This window comes from Anser brachyrhynchus (genome assembly GCF_964034855.1).
Source record: "Anser brachyrhynchus genome assembly, chromosome: 2".
NCBI lineage: Eukaryota > Metazoa > Chordata > Aves > Anseriformes > Anatidae > Anser > Anser brachyrhynchus.
In genome coordinates this window covers 129,703,961-129,727,229 of record NC_137695.1, presented here as the reverse complement: position 1 = coordinate 129,727,229, position 23,269 = coordinate 129,703,961, and the positions used below count along the sequence as shown (strand labels likewise).

Sequence of the window (23,269 nt, the reverse complement as noted above, 5' to 3'; positions counted from 1 at the left end):
CTTTGTTGTTCATTTTAACTAATTTTTATTGTGCCTCTGGGATGATATAACCCACACATCCTTCACCTAAGAAACCTGGTAATTATGGTGCTCACTACAAGTAATTAGCTCTCAAATAAAAAGGAATCTTTATCCAAATTGCTGGGGGAAAAAGCAATAATAATAAAGAAAGAAAGATGTTTAGATAAGGAAATATCAACAGGAAATGACCACTCAAAAATCTAATAGAACAAGCAACCAGGTCAACACTATTCATTACTGGGACACCACACAGCTTACATTTTCATTTTTGAGACTTTGAACAGAGCTTTTCTTTACAGTGACAATCAGGTCAGTGCTGTATTTGCTGGGAAATAAGTGTAATAGCACTAAAATACATTGACACAGGAACGCTGCTGTTCTCGGCTTACTTGAAACATGCAGACATGATGTCCTCCACCTCATTAGAGAAAGCAACCTAAGGATGGACTGGGTTCTGTCTGGAGGGTGCATACACACAAGAAGTATGTCTCATATATTAATGGAAAAAATCTTTTCTGTGTTTCAAGTACCCAATATAGTGCAGTGGCTGGTAACAGTCTATTAAAAAGCAACTTCTGTGAGATGTATAGTTGCTCAGAAAATTAAATGATGGCACAGGGTAGAAAAGGCAACTAACCGTAAGGGGCTGTACATTACACCCATTGTCATTTCTTCAGGCAAGTAAGTTTGCTAGAGGAAAGAACACACGAAGTGTGTGATGCTCACAGAATTGTAAAAGTAAAGCAAAGTGAACAGTTTACTAGTGCATGGATAAGAGAACAATAAATGCAGTCTCTGTAATGGAGGTTAGATGGGTATTAGCTACTAGGAAGCATTAATGGAGTGAACAAGAATGATGCTTAAATCATCAATATCCAGGTGCTTAGCATTACTTAGGAATAAAGCAATTAGGATTCAAAGGGAATAATTATCAGATTTAAAAAGAGGCCATTTAATGTTTGTCACTGTGTCATTACTCCTATTTAATGGTAGGAGAACACTAAGGAGTTAAAAAGCATCGTGAACATGGATTAGATAGTACAGTGAAACGATTCACAACAGTTATAATTAAGAAGTGGGTAATTGTCACAGTTACTGCACAGTGACATGGAAGATACTATTGTTTGCCCCTATGCTTTCAACAGGAAGTAACAGGCAATTGAGTATGAAGTCTGCTGAAAATGTTTCAGATGATAAATACTGTAGATGGAAAACTCATGAATGATGCAATCAGTATGAACTGCTGCCCCAGCTCTGTCATGTTTTTTGGACTGTCGGCTACTAATAATTTTTTCTGATTTCTTTCTGTTCTTAATCTCTTCAACCCTTACACATCATGTTGTCTTCATTCTGCTCACATTGATGATGAGCAGCCAAGATCTATTGCATTTTTCAGATATTGTTTGGAATTTAGTTGAAAGCTGAGAATGCATTTAAATATCCATACTAGCTACTCTAGAAGAGTGAAATCCACCTATTTTATTGAAAGTTAAGGGTGGAGCTGAGGGTATAAAAACTAAATGAACAAAATGTGATGAAAGAAATGCTCCATTTTCAGTCATGAGAGATGTAAAATAGAAAATTCACTAATCATGAATAAACATTCTAATCTTCCTAAACTCTTTTAAGTGACTCCAAAAAAGGAGAGATTTCTCTTTCTCTTAGAGGAATCAGAGGATTAAAAATATAGAAATGAACCTACTACCAATGGGCCAAAAGCAAACAGAGAACAGAATTTAGTGCCCTAATAACAAGGAAAGTAATTGCTGCTGAATCAATTTCCCTCTTGATAAGATTTTAAAAACCACTAAGTACATATTACCCAGTGATGTGTGCATTCTTGGAAAAAGCTGCTGTGAATCTTCAAGGCAGCCCAGGTTTAAGTGATATGCAAAAAAAACTATGGTAATGATGATGACATTAAAAGGTTCATAGAACCACTATTAATAGCTAGAGGCAAGATGAAGCACTAGTTTTCTGCAAGGCATCACAGGCAAAAACACAAAGCTAAGAAGAAAAAAGAATGTGAATTTCAAGAACAGCTTAAAAAAAGCAGATGAACTCTTCTACCTACAGTCATCTAGAAAACAATAAGGTACTTGAAGAACAAAGACAAGCCAGAAATAAAATTGTGTATGTATTCTGTATGTATTACAATTCCAGCAATAACTCCATATTAGGAATTATGCTGAGCAAACAAAGCAATGCCATTGAGAACTCACTCAGTATTTGATGCCCGCAAGATGATATAATTATGTTACCTACAGAAATGTATCCCATAGGTGAGAATATACTTGGATACATCATTCTAGAACCACACAATAACTTTGACATTGCAAAACACTCGTTTCAGAACCAAATAACTGAATTTAAAGTTAATGGGTCCTTTCAGTCAGAAATGGAGAAATTAATCTTATTTTGATAAGTGTAATAAACTTTGCAAATAGAAGTCCAGTCTGAGCAATATATAAAGGAGATAAAATGAAGCATTGTATAAATATTTCCCTTGTGTGATTCAGCACTACTGTTCCATTTCAAACTTGTTGTAAAAACAAATATTTTATTTAGAAAAGAATAGTATTTTGCAAAAGTTAGTTGTTTTTACTCCTTTTTGGGAACTCATAAAGAGCAATATTGGATGCAAGTGAAATCCCTCATAATATAAGTGAAAATAAAAAGGCTCAGTTCTCCGTCTAGCATGAGTAAAGAGAAGCACAGAAGAGAATTTTAAATTTGATGCTTATTACTGTAATTTCAGAAGTTCCCTGTCTCAGCAAACAGCAGATATTTTCTTTAAAAGTGAGTATTGTACTACTTCTGACATTTGTTCTTTAAACAAGCATGTAGGACAGAACAGATGTGATTTACAACAGGAAATACCAACCCTGTAAGCATCAATGAGAACAGGTAAATATTTTAATATAAGAGGTCCTAGTGAGATTTCTTCTGAAGTGCATTTTCAGAATTGGGGCCAAAAGAGAAGAAATGACACAGTTGCAGAAGAATTCACAAGAAGTAGAGTTGAAGTATAGGATAGTCATTAGGGAGTTAGCTTCAGAAAATCCTTCACGTAAAGAATGATGCAGAACAATTGTCCTGCTGACTGAGAATACACACACTGAAGAACCGTACCCAGGAAAAGCTTGCTTGGAAACCTGCTTCCAAACAAATCATTCTTAAATACTTAGCATCAAATATGAATCTGAATTATCAACCAAAGCAGGGTATATAAGAAAATAGAAATGGGCTAATTAGGTGCAGGAAATACTGGTGTTGAGTACATACTGGAGAAAATCTGAGTATATTACTTTTTTTTTTTTAATATATATAATGAATGATTAAAATAATCTATTATTTCCATTCACTATAACTGCTCCATTTAGTATCATTAGGAAATGGAGATTTATGAATGTAAGTATTTGCCAAGGAACAAAAGGGGGATGCGGGGGCTATTTAGCATTTGGCAGAAGGGAAATAAACAAGACTCTACTAGCTGTTTTACACAGTGGGCTTTTGCCCACAGTGGGCTAATTAACCTTAAGAAGATGCAAGATGAAAGGGGCTAAAAATCCGTCTCAATTGTCAGAGCACTGGATATGCTATGGTACTAATGATTTAAGTTTGTCTTAGAGAAGACCTAATTTGTGGAAATTAGAAAATATAAAAAGTAAGTTACTATGGAACAGTTGGCCTGTTTACCTGGCATTCTGTTTTTATACTATTAACAGCAAAACTTAGACTCTGAGGCTGAATTGATGCTAGTAAGTTAAACAGTACCAGAGAACATTTCCTAAAAACTGAACTCGGTTATTTTTGAAGGTAAACAGTAAGAAAGGACGTTGGCACAGTTCTGGCTGACGCCAAGTAACATCCTCCTAAACAACGCCTGGGAACAACTGAGAGGCTACCATGGGTGTTCAGCCATTCCCAGATGCCACTTTGAATGTGGACTTCCTGTTTTTGAGACTAGAACGATGTAATGATATGTTCCCAAGCAAATTTATTTTACTAGTATAGCTCAAGTCTGAGTTTTCTGGAGCCTATTTTACCTGAAGGTCAAACTAACAGAATCTATTTAGCAAAGTTATATGGAGAAACCATATCTATAATTTTAATGAACAATGACCAGCCATTTTTGGACCTGGACACTGTATGCCATTAAGAAGGAAATACAACAACTTTATATTTCCTTTATATGCACTCTCTGTGCCAATAAATGTTTGACAAAAGCCAGAGGGCAGTCAGCCAGAGACTCCATTGTGGAAGGAAAGCCATTCTGATCCAATGAAGAGACAAGCAAGATGCTTTGACCACCACTTAGGGAAACAATAACATCATCATCATCAATCAAACCAGAGCTGCGTAGCAGAGAAGATATTGCTTAAGTCTTAGTTTGCCTAACAATACTAGTGATTAAGCCCCTACCTTACTTGCCAAAATAAATAAATAAATAAATAAAAATTTAGAGACCAACAGCAAATGGAATTACTGGATAAAGTGAGGTGAAGTATCTCAACCAACTCCTTACCTGTGGTGTGCATGTATTTGATAAGTGTAAAATTAGAGGATAAATGGGAGACCTTCAGTCTGCAAGGCTGTACTCACAGTGAACTCTGACTGCAAAATTGGAGCCTATTACACACACACACACACACACACAAGCTTCATTTTTGAGGACTAAACAAATCATTCTGCAGAAAATTTGATTCTTTGAGTTTAGCTAGTTATTTCAAGAAGAAGTGATTTCCAATTTGAGCAAAAAACAGATTCAACCTCAGCAAAACAGTTATGAGTTCAGTTTAAAAGCAGAAGTCCAAGTGTAATGTTGCATGTCTGCAATAATTTTACCAATTAGGGTTAAGAGATATTCGGCTACCCCTGGAATATGGATAACAATGAAACTACCATTAGTAATCGCCTTCAACAGAAAACTTATTCTATCAGTCAATTATTCAGAAATATTGTAGAGGGTCTTAGGCAACATTTTTTTTTTTTAGTATTTATTGTCAACTAAACAACAGATTGAATTGACTTAAGGCGTGGACCAAATGCCTGATGATCCAGTAGTATGGGAATAACTATTCTGCACTTCATCAGATGTTATTTTAAATGTTTGCATACAAAAATGTTACAGACAAAATTCTAATCCACGTTTTGCCTACAGCAGCATCATTCAGAAAAAAAAAATCCCCTGCAACATTGCTATTATTACACTGGTGTTGTTACAGAAGCCTAATATAGACTAAAAACATTTCTGCTGATTAGATTTCAATTAAAATTATATTTTTCTGTTTAGGGAAAACAGAGATATCATCCAGGCTGCAGCAACAATTCAGAATTGCACTGAGTACACCTTATTGCAATATTTTTCAGCCACTCACACCAGCTTCATAAGCATCACAGAATGGTTAAAGTGAAAGGGACCTCTGGAGGTCATCTGCTCCAAACTCCCTGCTCAGGCAGGGAAACATTTAGCAGGTTGCCCAAGACCATGTCCAGGTGTTTTTTGAAGCTCTCCAAGGAAGGAGACTCCACAACCTCTATGGGCAATCTGTTCCAGTGTTCCATCACACAGTGATATGAATGCATAACATGCTGTCTTAGAAGGGGATGGTGACTAGGCAAGTTGATCAAATTAATAAAACAAGAAAATTATCCCCTTATAGACTTACTGTTTGAACTTTGTGGAAATCCAGGTAAGGAGGATGGACCATTCATTCCAGGCAGAAGAACAGGAGGAAGGCCAGGGAGTCCTGGATAAGCTGCTGGCAAACTGATACCATGAAGAGAACTGCTGTCCATCATGCCTGGTTGCTGTACTGTTAATCCTAGCACATCGGTAGCCTTCTTTATGCGATCCAATTCTTGCTGTGCCATCAGCTGTCTAACTGTTGTAGGAGCTAAATAATCTTTCTCCCGATCTAGCTGACTTCCCACAGTTTCTCTCACTTTTGTAATATGTTGTTTGGAAAATATGTGATCTCTTATGGACAAACGTGCGGAATATTTCACACCACATAGAGAGCATTCAGGCTTTGTTCCATCAGGCCCAGTCTGATTTACCATGAATGGCTTCCCTATGTTAATTTTGAATTTCTTTTCTTTAGCCCGTGCATTCTGAAACCAGACTTGGACCACACGTTTGGGCAGACCAATCTCATTCCCTAGCATTTCACATTCTTGCATTGTTGGAGTCCGGTAGTCACTAAAGCAAGCCTTGAGAACTTTAAGCTGCAGGTTACTCATTTGCGTTCGGAAACGTTTGTGCCCTGGCCGATCACTGTTTTTGGATTTAAAGGGATTGCTAGCTCCAAATGGATTAGGTGAACTTGGATCAGCTATGCTTGAAGTTTCACTGCGGTCAGCATTATCATCAGGGTCATCAGTAATGTAGTAACTTTGGTCATGATCACCATCCTTGTCACTGAAATGTATTGAGGGGCTTGTTAGGGAAAAGAGAAATTTATCATCAGTATTGTCATTTGTAGGTGTAGTTGCAGCTTTTGTTAGCGTATCATTTGCAAGTGGTTTTGGTTCTTTGGGAGGTGATGCAGGCTTTGCATCCCCTGAACTGCCAGTCGTGCTTTCCATTTCATTGTTCCCCTCATCCCCTGTCGTGGCATCACTAATTGCTGTATTAATTGACGAAGTCTCATCAAAGTCAGTCTTGTTTTGATCATATCCAGAGTCAGTAGGAGGGGCATTCAAATTTTCTATATCCTCATTAGACTCTGCTTTAAAAGAAGAAGGACTTAAGAGATTCTTCGGTGACATTTCTGCAGTTTTGCTAACAGGGGTTGATACAGTAGAGGCTAATTCATTTTCACTTGATAATTCAGTTTTTGCTAATGACAATGATGGGTAATCAAAAAATATGTACTTTTGGGGACTTTCTCCTCCATCTTCAGTTGATATCAAAGGACTTGGAGGCAAACTATAACCTGCCTGTTTCCCTTCATTCCAATGTCGAGAGCGAATATGACTTTCTAAAGCTGATTTTGCTTTAAACAGAGCTCGACAAAAAGGACATCTTTTATGGGACTGGGCTGGACCAACTGCACGGAATTGTCCCTTTCTTTCTCGGGCTCTTGTATTCTGAAACCAGACTTGTACAACTCTCTTTTTAAGTCCCACTTCACGTGCAATGTGATCTAACATCTTTCTGGTGGGGTTGGAATCTAATAGGTACTTTTCATAAAGTATTTCCAGCTGCTCTGGAGTAATTGTAGTTCTTAAACGTTTATCGCGATGTTGATCTTCTCCACTGTTTCCTCCCTCTTTCTCACTACAGTTATTGTCTTCTTTATCATCCAATTTTCGTTTCATGGAACCAGAAACTGTAGCAGGGTGTGTCGTGTGTGATGAACCAGTCTGTGGTGGCATCTGAGCAAGAGAACTATTAAGTAACTGTCCAGTCATCAAAGGATTATTGGGGTCAAATATCATATAGGGCATATCCATTGGTCTTTCTAAAAACTGTGAGTGAAGAAATTGGTTTTGGGCTGCTAGGAAATGCATGTGCTGGTGCTCTTGCCAAAGTTCTAGAGTTGGAAAGGCAACTGTACACTGATCACATTGGTACTGTAATAACTGAGGAGGTAGACTGTTCTGTAGAGGAGTCATTGAAATTGGTAAAGGACTGGATGGAACAGGTGTAGTTTGTGATGCAGAAGGAGGTCTCCCTACTATTTGTGGTGGTTTTTGTTGCTGTGGTTGAGAGGCTGAGGGCTGAGGATCAGAAGGGTTTACTGGAGCAGACTGTACTGGTTTGGTGCTTTGGGAAGTTGTATCAGTTTGCTTAGAGATGGTTTCATTTTGTTTTGGTTTTTCTGTGGACTCCGGTTTAGGAGAAGCCTTCTCAGGTTCTGGTTTGGGTGATGGAATCAAAGGAGTACTAGAACCAGAGCCAGAGCTTGCTGCTGTGACTGCCAGGCTTTTTGATGAGTCACTTTGGCCTGAAACTGTGCAGTTCTTATACACTGTTTGATCAGAGGCATCCATGGAATCTTCAGTTTGGCTTTCATCTTGAGCATCATCATCTTCATCTTTATAACACTGCTTTTTCTGGTGTGTAATCAAATCAAAGATCCTGGGAAAAACTACACTGCACTTTTTGCACTGATATTGCATGTTACTAGTTCGAATGTAGCGCTCATTTGTCAATTCCCTTTTCTCATTGTCTTTAGTTTCAGCTTGATTTTCGTAACTTTTGCGAGCTTTTTGTCGTGCATTTTGGAACCATACAACAATAACTCGAGTAGGTAGGTTAAGAACAGTTGAAAGTTGTTCAATTTCATCATCCTTTGGATAAGCATTTGTATCAAAGAAGTCTTGGAGGACACGAAGCTGGTAGTCAGTAAATCGCGTCCTAGATGATCTCTTGCTGAAAGATGCATCAGACTTGTAAGGTTCTACAGTTGAAGGTTGGGGATCTATTCTGATATCTTCCAACACTGTTATGGGAGGGTTGCTGAAGTTATATGGAGAATCTTTATTTCTCTGTCGTTCTTTAAACAGTGTATTACGAAACCAGTGCTTGATAACTTTCTGTGAAAGACCAGACTTCTCAGCCATTTCTTGGATTTGTTCTTCACTTGGAGAATTGTTAATATCAAAATAAGCCCGCAATATTTTTAACTGGTCATCTGTAATTCTTGTACGTGGGCGCTTGAACTGAGAGTGGCGCAGGAAATTGGGATCTAAGCCCAGCTGCTGCTGACAAAGCTGGGTAAGATCTGCAGACAAAGTATCCATTGGTGGCAACTGGAGGGCAAGCTGAGGAGGCAGTGCAGGATGCTGCACTGGCTGCATCATAATTGGAGGGAAGAGTGGGAGATCAAGTGAAACAGGAAGCTGGACTTGAGGTGGGGCTGATGGTGGTGGTGGTGGTGGAGGAGGTGGTGGTGGTGGAGGAGGTGGTGGTGGTGGTGTGGGTGGTGGAGCTTGTAAAGGAGTGGGAGTTGTGTTTTGAATTTTTCCAGCCCCAGCTGAAGAAGGCTGAGAAGGAGTTGGAGGAGGAGGTGGAGGCGGTGGAGGAGGTGGTGGTGGTGGCGGCGGTGTTTCTGGGGAAGATGGAGAAATTGGATAAAGCTTGTCATATGCCTCCCTGTACTGCCGGGCAAACTTTTCTAATGCTCCATATGGAAAAAATTGTCCATGCACATGTTCTTGGTGACTCTTCAAAATAAGAATATTGGAAAAGAGCTTACTGCAGGTTCCACATTCCAGTTTGTCTGTATTTTCACCTTCACCAGTCTTGCTTTTTTTCTGCACTTTTTGTCTGTTCTCATTGTATTGGATAACTAACTCAAACCCAAAGTTCTCCAGCAAAGCCTTGGCTGCATTCCCCCTTGCTCCAGAAGCTATTCTGGGTGGTGGGATGGCTGGTTCTGAGGATTTTGGCTTCTTCATGTCTTTGTTTTCTTTTAGTCCTTCATTCTCATTAGTAAATTCTTGCTTTGGCTTCTCTTGTTTCTCAGAAATCTCTTCGGACTCCTTATATGATGGCATATCCTTTATCAACTGGCAGTCAGTACTTACTAAGCTGTTTTGCTCTGCTTTCATCAGCTTGTTGCTTTGCTGCTGCTGTTTTTGAGACTGAAGCTGGGGTTGAGTGGATTGGTACTGTTGTGCTTGTTGCTGCAGTATCTGAAGCTGTGTTTGGCCCACATGATGCTGAGTTTGAATCTGCTGCTTCAAATCTTCTAGCAGTGATCCTGTCATACCAGCCATTCCAGGCATACCGAATGTGGCAGAACCAGGCAAACCCAGATCTGGGCTTAAGCTAAATTCTGTCCCAGGTATATAGAATGGGAAAAGGAACTGAGGCTGTTGAAATTGTAAGAGTGTTTCTGGTGTCATCGGAAAGTGAGGCAAAAAAGCTGGGTTTAGAAATTGGGGTTGAAAAAACGCAGCTTGCTGTTGCAGTTCATGCTGTAGTTGCATTTGAAGTTGTGCTGGTGACTGGGGTGGGTGATGTGTAGGCTGAGCAGAAATTAATTCAGAAGCTTGCTTTTTATTTAGTTCTTTGGCATCTAAATGTGTTTCTTTGCTGTTAACTGCTGGTAAGCTCATAGAATCTAGCATTCCTTGGCTGGGGCTATTAACATTCCCTGCTACACTATTTCCGCTACTTATATTACCACTTGGTTCTAATTTTGCAGCCCTTGCCTTTGTCTGATGAAGCACAGATCTCATATGGATTTCCAATGTAGAACTTTGGCTATATGCAACATTACAAATGCTGCACTTGTAGGGTTTGTTGTCAGTGCTGCTGTTAGTTTCTTGAGGGACAGGACTTGATGCTTCCTGCAAAACCTTTTTGAGTTTATGTAGATGGGAGACTGAGTTATAGTGGACCAAGAGAATGTTCTTTTGGGTGAAAGACTCTTTACACACTGTACACTTATATGGGCGAGACGGATCTAGAAATTTTTCCATAGTAAAATTTGGCCCTTTTCTGAAAGGTAAGGTCCGCTTTGGTTCTGAGCCCATATCATCTGGAATAGAGCTACTATCACTTCCTACAGGACTTGCTTTTCCTTCCTGATCCATCTCATAATCTCTTTCTATTTCCTGTTCGAGTGCATGATCATCTTGTCCCATATTTTCACTTTCTGCCCAGAGTTCACCATTGACAGGTAAAGATGCGCACAGCTGCTGAAGTTCAGCTTCATTGAGTTCAGGGTGGCCTGCTTCCAAGTGTTTTTTTAAAGCCTGGAATGTACGGAAGCTACGTTGGCAAAGGCTACACATAGTAGCTGCCCGAATAGCATGATATTGGGAATGTATCTGAAGCTTCTGCATAGTCTTAAAAGCCAAGCTACAATGGTTACAACGGTACTTATAGACATGGCGGTCAGAAACAGAGAGCTGTTGCTTCTTCTGCTGTTCATTTAGCTGATCTGGCATTGAGTCAGTGGTCTTTACATCTTTACTGCTACTCTTATTCCAATCTGCTGTTTCAGTAGATTCCTTAGGTTGCTTCTGTTCCTCGTTCTTAATTTCCATTCCAGCTTTCGATTCATCCATCCCAGGAGTACTTTTTTCATCCACAGGACTTTCACCTAGTTAAAGAAAGTGAAGTGTCTTTTATGCAGGTAGAAGGGAATAGCACATAATATTAGTGTTTTTGTTGTTGTTGTTGTTGTTTGTTTTCCATTGGAAATCAAGAGAGGCTATATATGCTGTGTGTTAATATAAGTAATAAAATGCAAGCATGATGATCAGAGTGACAGTAACAGTTGGACCAACAGCAGCACAGGGCTTCTCTTTTTCATAAGGTAGGAGTTTATTGGTATAATGTGAGTATTAAACAGTAAGAATGAGGGAGGGAGTAGAAATGGGGACAATAGTGAGGACAGGTGATTAAAAAGATAGGCTAGGAGGAAAGTGGTCTGAGGACAGAGGGACTAGCTTGCTGTGAGAGACAGCAAAGCAGCTTCCCAGCACAGAGTGTGGTAAGAGTACAGGATAAGAAACCTATTATTGCAAATGAAGTCAGGGTTATTTGCCTAACGTTCCCCACAGAAGCTGGTGAAAGTGCCACTGTGTTTTAGGACTGGGCCTTATTCGTTGGGTAAACAAGGAGGGTCTTACCTTCAAAGAGGTTAGGCACTACTGCCTGATTAATTTTACCTCTACAGCAAGAAAGCATTCTCATATACACGTATATCCTAGTAGCTTTGCATGGGTGCAGATAGCCAAATTCAGACCCCTTGATACTTTTTTTTTAATCTCTGTGGCTATATGCAAGCCAAAAAGGATTCACTTTACTAAGAAAGAAAGAAGTGGTTTATTCCTAAATTGTCCAAACCTAGCTTTTACGTGTCTGGGCTATTTCTTGCATACCTGAATATTTCCCAGATCCCTCTGCTGTGATGGTTGCAGGTGTGTCACGTTCAGATTTCTCTGAAGCAGCTGCTGACAATAGCATACTATTAGGCATCATGACATCTGGTACAGGAACCTTTGAAAGCCAAGAACACAGTATTATTAAAGGAAAAGTCACACTATTTAGTATTATACAGCAGTATTAAATTATTATAGCAGTATTAAAAGAAAATAAGAAAGAAAACTAAATTGGTTTTGTTGATCTCCAATTATATATTGCTCATTAAAGAGCCCTTTCAATTCTTTCTTCCTTTTTTTTTTTTCTTTTTCTTATTCTTTTTTTTTTTTTTTTCATTTTAGTCGCAATGAGGTGGTTGGCCTACCACCACAACATTATAAATGAAGGAGTTGTCTATGGATACAGAAACGAATCCTTAAAGAGCTGGATCTGAGATTTCCAAGTACATGTCCTACTAAAAACGCAAGACAACTAGAACTAAGACACTAGGCTGTCTTGGGAGATCTGTTTTCTAACTGAATCTACAACTTAATAATAACATTCTACACCTGACTGTGTATTTACTGACATTGATTTGTGTAATGTTGAGACATTATTTTTCACAGAAATTTATTGTTTTGATATGGCCTGTGCAATTTCTCAGTCAAGAACAGGATTTCTTAGGTGAGTTCAGATGGGATTCTTTCTTCAAAGAGAGTTTGCTGGTTAAGGCATTCATCCCAGATATGGGACGAATCAAGTCTGTGCCCAAATCAGGTTAGGTACTTGAAAACAGGTATTCCTTATTCCGAAGAACTGCCCTACCTGCTTCACACTTTTTTTTTCTCTTCCCCATGAAAAATCTAAATGGCCTTTTATGTAGAGGCAGAAAGAAAAAAAAAAAAAAAAAGAGACATATTTTACAATGACACTTTTATTCTCCAACTAGAACCACTATTTTCATATTATATAATTTTCATATTATATAATGAAAGTACAGCTCAGTTATACACAGGAATATTTCTACATTTTATAACTACACTTTACAGGGAAGTTCTGTTTGTTGTTTTTTGTTTTGTTTTGTTTCCAAACTAGAATCATGATACCTCTGAGACCTGGATAATATTAGACCCACTTTATGGGTGTGCACTTAGAGGCACTGACAGGCTTTGTTTTTCCAAGGTAAAGTCAATGAGGAACTGCAGGTTTTCAGCATCTTTGAAATCCACCTCCAGTCACTTTCCCAAGGGACATCAGTCACTGGATGAACTGGCAACAGAATCTAAGAAACCTGACCTGTTCCCCATATCACGTTACCCAAATACTATGTCACAACAAATACATTGCCACGAGGCCTGAATACATTTCTGTAGCATGTACATCAGTATTTGGAACACTTACTGTCATAAGCAGCTTTTCCACACAGTCAGGGGACACACTGTGCAGATGGGTCAAATGAAGCTGGAGATGCATTTTGTTGCTGAGGACATCCTGGCAGAGGGGGCAGCAGATAACAGGTTGCATTGAATGCTGTGACAGGACATGCATCTGGATACGATTTGAGTCCCTACTATTGTAGTTACAATAAGGACATTGATAGAACTGAAAAACATCAAATTAAGATGCAGGCTATTAGTCAGCGTGCTTTTAATAACTTGATGAGAGTGCTATTTTAATAGCACATCATCTCTGTTTTATTTTTGAGTTATTTGGAAAAGTTCTAGAATACAATTAAATTCTTACATTTTCCTTTACCTGCTCATGACAAAATTTACTGTCCTCTGGAGGCTTTGATTTTTTAGCTGCACCATCCTCTTCTTTTGCCAGAAGAAGCTGTTGTGCCCCTACCACAGTGTTCACTTTTGGTTCCTTCTCTGGTGTGACTATTCCTGTTCCGAAAACATAATTTTTAAGAACACATTTTAAACTTTAAAATATCCTATTTTACAAAGAGGCTGTGATTCCAAAGGTCTGTGTTGTCTCTGAGGGTATTTTTTTCAAGTTCTGAGAAAAAAAAAATTGAAAAAAAAAAAAACCTGGTAAGTATAAAGGTGAAAATACACTTTTATCCTTGATGGAGACTCTATAAACACATTTTTAAATGGACTCTTCTCTACTGTTTAGATAACCTAGGTTACCTTTAAAAATTAATCAATAACATGCTTTATTTAGCAGCTCGGTGTGAATTTGTGTATTACATTAAAACAAATCAGCTTTTGCTTAAAAATCCTGTTTTCCAAAATAATTAATTTACTGATGTTTAATTACCCTCTCTCTTTTCTAAACTGTCTGAGCAATATGATTATTGTGCTGTTTTGATAACTCCTGCCTAGTTACAATTCTGAAGCTAAATATAGTGAGGCTTTAAAAGAAATACTGTGGAGAATAGGATTTCAGAGATAAATTAATATTCATTATATACAAAGATCAGTCATTTGGGATTGCCTTAGATGTTTACACTGTGGATTTTTATAGTTTGGCATTTGTGATCAAAACCAGAATATAATTGTTTTCTATAGATAGTTCTACTATTAAGTATTAAATACTATATTTAATATTATGCCTGAACTAGCTGTGTAACGTGGCCCAGTCTTGCACACATCAAAGAAAGGAGTGCAATTCTAATTTCCCAGTCCATCAGAAAATTCTTTCCAGCGTCAATTTGCCAGATAATCTCTTCTGCTAGGCTGGATATTACAAGAGCATTGGGTAGGCATGTCACATACATCTCACGACAAACACAAAACCTCATTTACCAACTATTCCAATCTCATCATAGTGCGGCATCATCTGACCTTTTTTCTGCTGTTTATTATGAGTATTTCTAATTTTAACTTTCAATTTTCACCATCTTCCAGTCAATTTGCAACTAAATTATTTCCAGGGTGAGGACACTATCACTGGACACTGGGTGCAAATACATCTTGAAATGCAATGAAGCTAAACCATTGATTGCTATCAGACCCAACATAAATATATAGTCCAGGGGTAATCTGATTGTATGCTGTGCATGAAGATTTATCTTGATTTTTTTCAATCCACATAAGGTTCATATAAATGAACAAATTGCACCTCATTGCACAATAACCTAGGATTAATTTAAAAATAAGGTCATGGACGTTTTGGCAACAAGGTAAACATGAACAAAGAAAATGCTTGTATTTTTCTGTAGACAAAACTAAGAACTTTTATTGTTATCAATATCATATACAATTTGTGCAATGTTCGATATTAAAAGAGCAACATTAAAGAGAAGTAAAATAAGAGAAAAACTTTCAAGATAAATATCAAATCCTCATGGTAAAATAATAAACAATTGAAAACTGAATCATACAGAGACATATTCTGAAGGGCATTTAAAAACAAACAAACAAAAAAAAAAACAAAAAAACTTTTTATGACTTATACATTAATGTTGATTTCCCCACACATTGTTTTTCGTTCCTAAGATGGTAATTATTTCTTTTGGTGTAATTTAGGCAAGTAATTCTAGCATGTTCTTGCTCAAATTAAAGTTTATTCTTGCCACATTTTCCTACTTTTAATCACCAATTTGTCAACATAGGTTTAATATCTGTACAAGCTGCTTTCTGGAGCCCCACTGAATTTTTACTCTCTCAGGAACGGCTCCTGGAGGCCTCATTTAGATGGCTCAGTAAGGGTTGTGCCTACAACCTGAAGGACTGGTGAAGCTGTAAAGGCAAAATCTACATGATACAGCAACAAAAGACACCATTTTATTACTCAGTTTGGTTTATTGTAATACAGTACTCACTGGCACAGCTGTATTTACTTGGCAAGACACCATTATTATTTAAATGTCTTAACTGTGAGAGTTATACAAAGTAAAAAAGTGACATACTATATTAACAGAGAAAGGTTGCTTCTCAGGTTTTAGAAGGATAGGTTCAAATTATTAACCTCTCTTCATTTCCAACTGTCAAAAATGTCTAACAGTTGACTACTGTTTCTTACCTTTATCATATGTCACTTTTAAGATGTTCCTTTATAAAGACAAATGGGCCAGAATCTCAGCTGGTGTATAATCCATTATACAGGATGATGAATTTAAAAACCAAAAGAAAACAATTCTGCCTTCTCTTCCTCTTCTCACATTAGATTGTTTTCAACATTTTGTTACAGAAATTAGGATCCCAATTCTGCTCCAAAATCCATTTTAGAAAATGCATTTAACTGTGTTTTTGGCATTGGCATGTAACTGCTAATGAAATTTAGCTTGGAGTGTACTCTGCGTGTGCCCGGGCACACACAAGGTTAATATTACACATCATCTTCCACCACAGGATAGGACAACTTAATTACTTCAAAGGGCCGATAATAATCATAAAACACAAAGTTCTTGTTTCAATAAAAACAAATATTTTTTGGTTAAATTTTCTTTTGTGGTTAATATAATAAAACCATAGAATCGTAAAACACTGTGCTGGGGTCAATAAATGCATAACAAAGCACAGCTTTTTATTATGCTTACTATGATATTTATATAAATTGTTGAAATTTACAGAGCCTTTGTTGTTTTTGTTGTTGATGTTGCGCTGGATTCATTCAGTGCCAAACACCGTTACTTCTTAAAGGACCGAAGTTACATCTGGCCTATAGCAAAGCATATGTGACTGATGTTTGCACAAAAAGAGGGCTGATTTTTTGCTCTGGGGTGAAGCCACTTGCCCCTGTGCATGGTGAGGATGGAACTCCCCCCTGGTCATCACCTGTCACAAGTGTAGCTGCCAAAAGCAAATGAGGTTTGACTCCTCATGCAAGCGAATCATCCAGCTATTACAATTTAGTGCCTTTTCTTGCTGTGGTAACTTTCTGCTTTCTGTGTTGGATTCAACGTTTTAAGGAGCTGAACAAAAAACAGGCTGAACTAAGTCATGGTCTTACAGATAGCGTATTGAAGGAGGAAGGGGAGAGGAGAGAAAATATTCTGGTCCTGAGCATGAAGTGTGGCACTGTTTTCATAGCTGGGTGTTCCCCTGGCATGCTAGCAGCTTAAAAAGCAGCTGTAGGAAGAGACTGTTGTTATTCGTGTTTTAAATATGCACTTTCTATTCTTGAGACACACTGTTGCTTTTTCTCCTAATTGTGAAACACAACTGTAATTCATTTTACAACATATAATACACAGCATTATTTTAGATGAATAATGTACTTTCAATACATTTAGCTGAAAAACTAAGTTTAATTATAAATAAGTGCCACAAAATAGACTAGTCAATGATTAACTGTCAGTTACGGAATTATTTAACTTGCGTAAAATTGCTAATACAAAAATGACATAATTCACTGCAATTCAGATGCCTTCACTTTCTTAGCATCTTTGAAACCCCAAAATAAAAATATAAATGTTTGTGTGACTAAGAAGGGGGAGAATGCTAAGGAAATAAAATCCTGGAAAACCTACAATCAAAATACTATTTAGTTATTTATGAATCTATGTGTTTGATAAAGATTGCAATAATTTAAGACTTCTGACACATTAGATGATGTTATTCAGCCTCAAAATAATTCTAAAATTATAATTACTGGTATTCTTTCTAATTAGAGTAGAATGAAAGGATAATTTTCATTGCAATAATGAAGGTTAATTTCCATCTTTCCTCGTGTTTACCTTATTAAAAAGTGCTCCCCTTAGCCATGGCAGAGACATATTACATTTTCAATGCAAATGTATTAATCTGGATAAATTCCATATTAATTCTGGCATTGCATAGAGCTGTAATTTGGATTATAATTAATCTAAAGTGGCACTAGATTTAAATGACAATATAAATGAGGCATTAGTAGGCTTTTCTATTCTGAATGAATATTCAACAAATATAACTTGCATATTGCCAAGTCTCATTTTGAAAGCTCTACTCCTTGAGATAAGGTAAGCAATACAGCACAACAGCTTACACAAACATAGTGTTACTAAATACATGTTAATCCTTTCTCGTCTAATAGATTCTATGCTAAAGAGGGGTCACACCACTTTCCTATCTAACTTGTTAGTATTGTGATTAATTTATTGGTTTTCCTGAGATTTCTTTGGCAAGACTTGCAACACTCAATTCATGAGAAAGCCCAAATTAACATTCAATTAAACATAAGCAGTTATGCAGTCATTAGAAATACTTGTCAGCTGAGTGAAAATTAAGATGATGATCTGAAAGATACATATGGAGAATTAATTTAGATTATGAAAATAAAGTTTCTACAAGATTTAGGATTTTACAGTACAAACTGCTTTCTCTAAAGCACAAAGGCAATCATGTATTTCAGCCCTTGTTTGTATATGAATCTTACTGCAAGTTATTTGTGTAATTGCTGGCACGGGAATGCAAAACAATTATGCTGTTTTTTTGTAGTGCACCCAGTAGGCATTTGGATATAGGTTTGTCCTAATTAAACTTGGCCCTTATGAGCAACTAATCCTGATGGAATTTTGAGAATTCCCCTTCAGGATTTTTTTCTAGATGCCATCCTTTTTTTCTGCTTTTTCTTTTTTTCTTTTTCTTTTTCTTTTTCTTTTTCTTTTTCTTTTTCTTTTTCTTTTTCTTTTTCTTTTTCTTTTTCTTTTTCTTTTTCTTTTTCTTTTTCTTTTTCTTTTTCTTTTTCTTTTTCTTTTTCTTTTTCTTTTTCTTTTTCTTTTCTTTTTCTTTTTCTTTTTCTTTTTCTTTTTCTTTTTCTTTTCCTTTTCCTTTTCCTTTTCCTTTTCCTTTTCCTTTTCCTTTTTCTTTTCTCTTTTCTTTTCCTTTTTCTTTTCTCTTTTCTTTTCCTTTTTCTTTTCTTTTTTCTTTTCCTTTTTCTGTTTCTGTTTCTCTCTTTCTCTTTTTTTTCTTTTTTTTTTCTGGAGTTTTAATACCATATTCTCTTTTATACAGCTATAAATGGACTGTCTGAGAAAAAGAGAGAGCTGACAAACTCCCTGAAGTGCTTTGCAGTGTCCCCTAAGCAGAATGTATGGTGGGAAATGCAGGCTCCAGGTGGCCCTCACCTCTCTCTTGATGAGTGTCCAGGACAGCCCCTGACAAGACTGTTCAGGAGGATGTATGTCTGCTTTGCAGCATGGCTTTACTGCACCACAGACAGCTCTTTCCAAGTCAAAAAGCCAGCCAAGGGAGTATATATATTTTAAACCACAACATAGTTTCTTGCTCAACATCATCCTTGTCATCATCTGCCTTTCTTCAGTCTCTTGATCTCAAAAAATAAAGCGACTGAAGAGCAGCTGAGGTTCTAAACTGTGATGGATACTGACCTTAGCACATCAACAAGCAAACATAAAGGAAGCTTTAATCTTTAGGTCAGTTTACTGAATTAATTCAGCACAAAAAGGGCCACACACACACACACACACACACACACACACATATATATAAGTAAATGAAAAATGTTTACTATGTAAAGAGCAAATTACAGTGTGGGAGAGTTTGGGTGTAAAGAAACTCACATGTAAAATTATATTTTCTCTACAACTATAAGTCTTTTTGGAGAATACAACCTCCTTTGTATGCTGCTGTCATTGGCATACAAGGAAAAGATATATGACTACCTGAAACTAATAGGCTTCAACCTGTTTCAGCACTTCTTCTGCTTCAATGAATCTAACATAATGTAACTAGGTGTAGCGTGCGGCAAAAGTAGCCAATGTAATATTCATCGTGACCATAGATTTCCATCTCATACATAAAAAGCATGGATGAAGTCACATATTTGCCAAATCAAACACAGAAAAAGCCTTGGGTATCTACACCAGATGCTGGCCCTGGGTTTGTTTGTGCACAAGTAAATGTCATGACATAGGGGTTTTGTTTTCAAAGACAGTAGCTTTCATTACTGGGCTTTGTCTATTCCAGGAGATCAAAATTACCCAACCCATAATCCGTTTTCAATGATATTTCCTCTTTCTTAGGCTGAATCATCTGTAAACTTTTGCAATGGATTTTGTATATTTTTTTCAAAATGCCTCAAATAAATGCCCAGGAAGAGGCTAGATTCTTGGGAGTAACTGATCAGAGAGCAAGAACAAAAAATAATAACAACTCCCCCATGCACATTCTTTGGGTTAAAAGGGGGGCAAAACCTGACTGAAGAAAAAATTCAAGTGGTAACTAATCCTATGCTTATGAAAAATTAATATGCCATCAGAAGAATCACAAGTGCAGCTAAGATTAATGAAAGGCGCTTAAAAAATTACAAGCACACAAACTGATTTGATTAAAAAATAATCTCACTGGTCGTCCTGTAATATTCTTCAACTTATCCGCATCTATCCTGTCAGATGGTTATGATTAAAAATAGGTCAATGGGAGGCTACTGATAGAAATCACATGCAAAACGCACATGCAATGAATAGTAGTGGGAATGTCCAGACAGTTTAAAATGAAAGAGCATTTCATAAGTTAAAGAAAGGGGAAGACAAAATTCTATCATCTTACCAGAGTCTTTACTAGCCTTTTTGCCTTCACTATTGTCTCTCTCACTTGAGTCTTTATCATCACCAACAGCCACTGATGTACTTTTAGCAGACCCTTCTATGTCTTCACCTTGTTCTTCTGGGGACAAGCACAGAAAAGAGCTAACTTAGTGACCATTTAGCAGCACTGAAAGAGGGTGTCAAAACAGGGAGAAGGGGGGGGGGGGGGGGGGTTGGAAGGAAAGAAGGAAGGGAAAGAACAGCACTTTAAAGAGGTTGGACATTAATAACAAATAATTTTCAATACTTCAAAATCTAGCCAGAGATTCTGAACATGTCTTTATCAGAGTATCTGCTTCCCAACAGCATGACAGTTTTAAAGCTTGTCATTTTATATTCTTTAGCTAGAAATGATTTGTGTTAAAATACAGGCACACAGATGCACAGATGCATCACACTGGCTTGAACAAAAGCAAGCCCATGTAAAAATGTATCTTGAAGCCAAAAAAGAAAAAAGAAAAAAAGGTGGAATTCAAATATAAATCCTATTAGTACAGCAGTATCCCGCTAATTGCAGTAAGTAAGTATTAGGTATTAGGTACTGTATTAAATATAAACCTCTGGCTTTGCAGGAGAAGTCTCAAATTTTGTCTCCAGGGGGAGCCATTCAGGATAAATGATATAACTTGGTATATGGCTTCTGAGGAAGCAGCATTACCCACACCTCACTTACGTGTTCACACCAGCTAGATTACATGGAAATCTTCACAGTAACTCAAGCCTATTTAATTATTCTGTAAATCTTTGCTATGCTGCTACTGGTGGATTAATCTGTTTATGCAGTTAGCTTCTATGCTGGGGCTGTGTTAGCACTAATCCGTGAAAGGCCCACTGTTCCTTTTCATCCTGCGATCATTTGTCTCTCACTGTGCTGATGTCACATTTTAATGAATTTTTAGCAATCTGAGTAATGCCAGATAACCAGACTTGTAACTCCCCACAGCACGGCATGCTGTTTTCATTGCAGCACAAAAAAATAAAAATCATATTTCTCAGTTCAGGTAGGAATTATATAAATTAGGAGGTGAAAGTAAAATGGGATTCGAAGCACCAGGCTGCTCAATTTCATAAAATCTTTAATGACCATATAAATTAACCCTGGAAAGGCAAAAGGTCACAGACACACATTTGCATACACTCTTCTATTCACTTTTGATAAGCAGAGCTTTTATGCAGGGAACATGATACAATTAACCCTTCAGGAACCACACAAAATGCAACTACCGACATTTTAAGTGTCAAGCATTAACTGAAAATTACACACTGCATAAAATTTTCATTGTAAATGCTATAGTGATTGAAAGGGGAAATAGTGGCCCTCTTCGCACCCCATGTTTTATTAATAACATTCTGACAGCCGAATGAAATATCCTCTGTCATATGTAGCAGCTGAGCACAAAAAAATTGCTGCTTAGTGCCTTACTTGCCAGCCAGGCACTGAAACTGTATGCCTAGGCAAACAACCCTCAGATCGATGTGGTGACCCTATCCGATTCTCGACTCTCTGCAAAACCTTTTTTTAAATCGGAAGAGGGGAAAAAAAAAGAAAAGAAGGAAGGAAGGAAGGAAGGAAGGAAGGAAGGAAGGAAGGAAGGAAGGAAGGAAGGAAGGAAGGAAGGAAGGAAGGAAGGAGGAAAGAAAGAGAAAGAGAGAGAGAGAAAGAGAGAGAGAGAAAGAAAGAAAAAAGAAAGAAAGAAAGAAAGAAAGAAAGAAAGAAAGAAAGAAAGAAAGAAAGAAAGAAAGAAAGAAAGAAAGAAAGAAAGAGAGAAAGAGAGAAAGAGAGAAAGAGAGAAAGAAAAAGAAAACAGCTGCAATTTTGGAAACCAAACCAAAAAAAAAAAAAGAACAAAAACCAACAACCCAAAATCTCAGCCACAGATCAATGTGTTTTGCATTGACATCGAAATATGATAGGACACACTAAGTATGTGTGTCCACTTTTTGGAACAATATAGGGGGAAAGATTGTCCCCTCTTCTAAAACTAATAGCATATTAAAAAAATAAAATAAAATTACCATCAAAATGGACACTCCCCCCCCCCCCCCCCCCCCCCCCCCCCCGTGCTATTTTAGCACTCTCCCTGCTGCGGCCCCCTGCCCCCTCCTGCGATGATAGCTAATCAAACACGGGAGGCATCCCAGCCGCAGCTGGAAGCAGGACTGTGTTTGTCTGGGTGGCGGGGGAGCACAGTTCGGGATGCTGCTAGCCTGTGATCCTGCCTGGATCGGGCTGTGTTAATGCCAAGTGCGCACACATGAGGCTCGTATCCAGTGTCAGGCCCTGTGGCCTCACGAAGCCTGCGGCAAATCCCTTCTCGACTCATCCTTGGGAATGGCTGCACTGCTTATTCTACTAGATTTACTGGCCCAGTTCCCCTGGGCTGGAAAATGAAGTGTCAAAGTGCTACTGAGTGTCCTTATCTTGAGGGGACATAAAATTGTAAGGGCTATCGTGGCACACATTAATAAAACATTGTGTGTGTGTCAGGCAAAGAGAAAGAAAATTATGAAGGTACTAAAAGAAAAGCTACAGTATCATCTGGGTCTCATCAGACAATTTTTGCAGGGTGCTCTCCTGTTTTTCTGGTATGTGTTTTAAGTGTGAGAGAAATTCCCAGACATGTTCTCCTATACATCATCGTGGTGTCTGACCTCAGCCTGACCCTGGCAACAGTTTGAGAAATCTGAATGTGAACAAAGACTCTGTGTCAGCAGCAGGGAGAGATTGCGGGATAGACTTTCCCCATCAACTTAATCACAAACAGCAGTTCTGAGGCCATAACTTTACAGGGCTCCACCAAGCCACAAACGCATAACCTTTAGAGGTGAAACTGCCCCCCTCTCCCCACCCCCCTTCTGTGATTTTTCTCAGTCTTGTGGTGCTCCCTTTGATGTAGCAAGGCAATTAGCTCTAATGTTCAAGTACTGCAGACCTG

General features: G+C 37.8%; 1 protein-coding gene across 7 annotated transcripts in view; it reads right to left on the bottom strand.

The window, feature by feature from the left end:
- The window catches only part of ZFHX4 (zinc finger homeobox 4), a 154,276-nt gene that overhangs the window by 4,661 nt on the left and 126,346 nt on the right, over nucleotides 1-23,269 (bottom strand). For 3 of the 7 annotated variants that reach the window (XM_080581617.1, XM_080581621.1, XM_080581618.1), the window contains exons 5-9: nucleotides 20,296-20,412; nucleotides 13,595-13,740; nucleotides 13,253-13,453; nucleotides 11,872-11,989; nucleotides 5,694-11,087 (exon numbers count right to left, since the gene is read on the bottom strand). In XM_080581617.1, the coding sequence (XP_080437743.1) occupies nucleotides 5,694-11,087; nucleotides 11,872-11,989; nucleotides 13,253-13,453; nucleotides 13,595-13,740; nucleotides 20,296-20,412 (5,976 nt within the window). The remainder of the gene's footprint in view (nucleotides 1-5,693; nucleotides 11,088-11,871; nucleotides 11,990-13,252; nucleotides 13,454-13,594; nucleotides 13,741-20,295; nucleotides 20,413-23,269) is intronic. The other 4 variants (XM_080581623.1, XM_080581620.1, XM_080581619.1 and 1 more) reach the window with 3 other exon arrangements.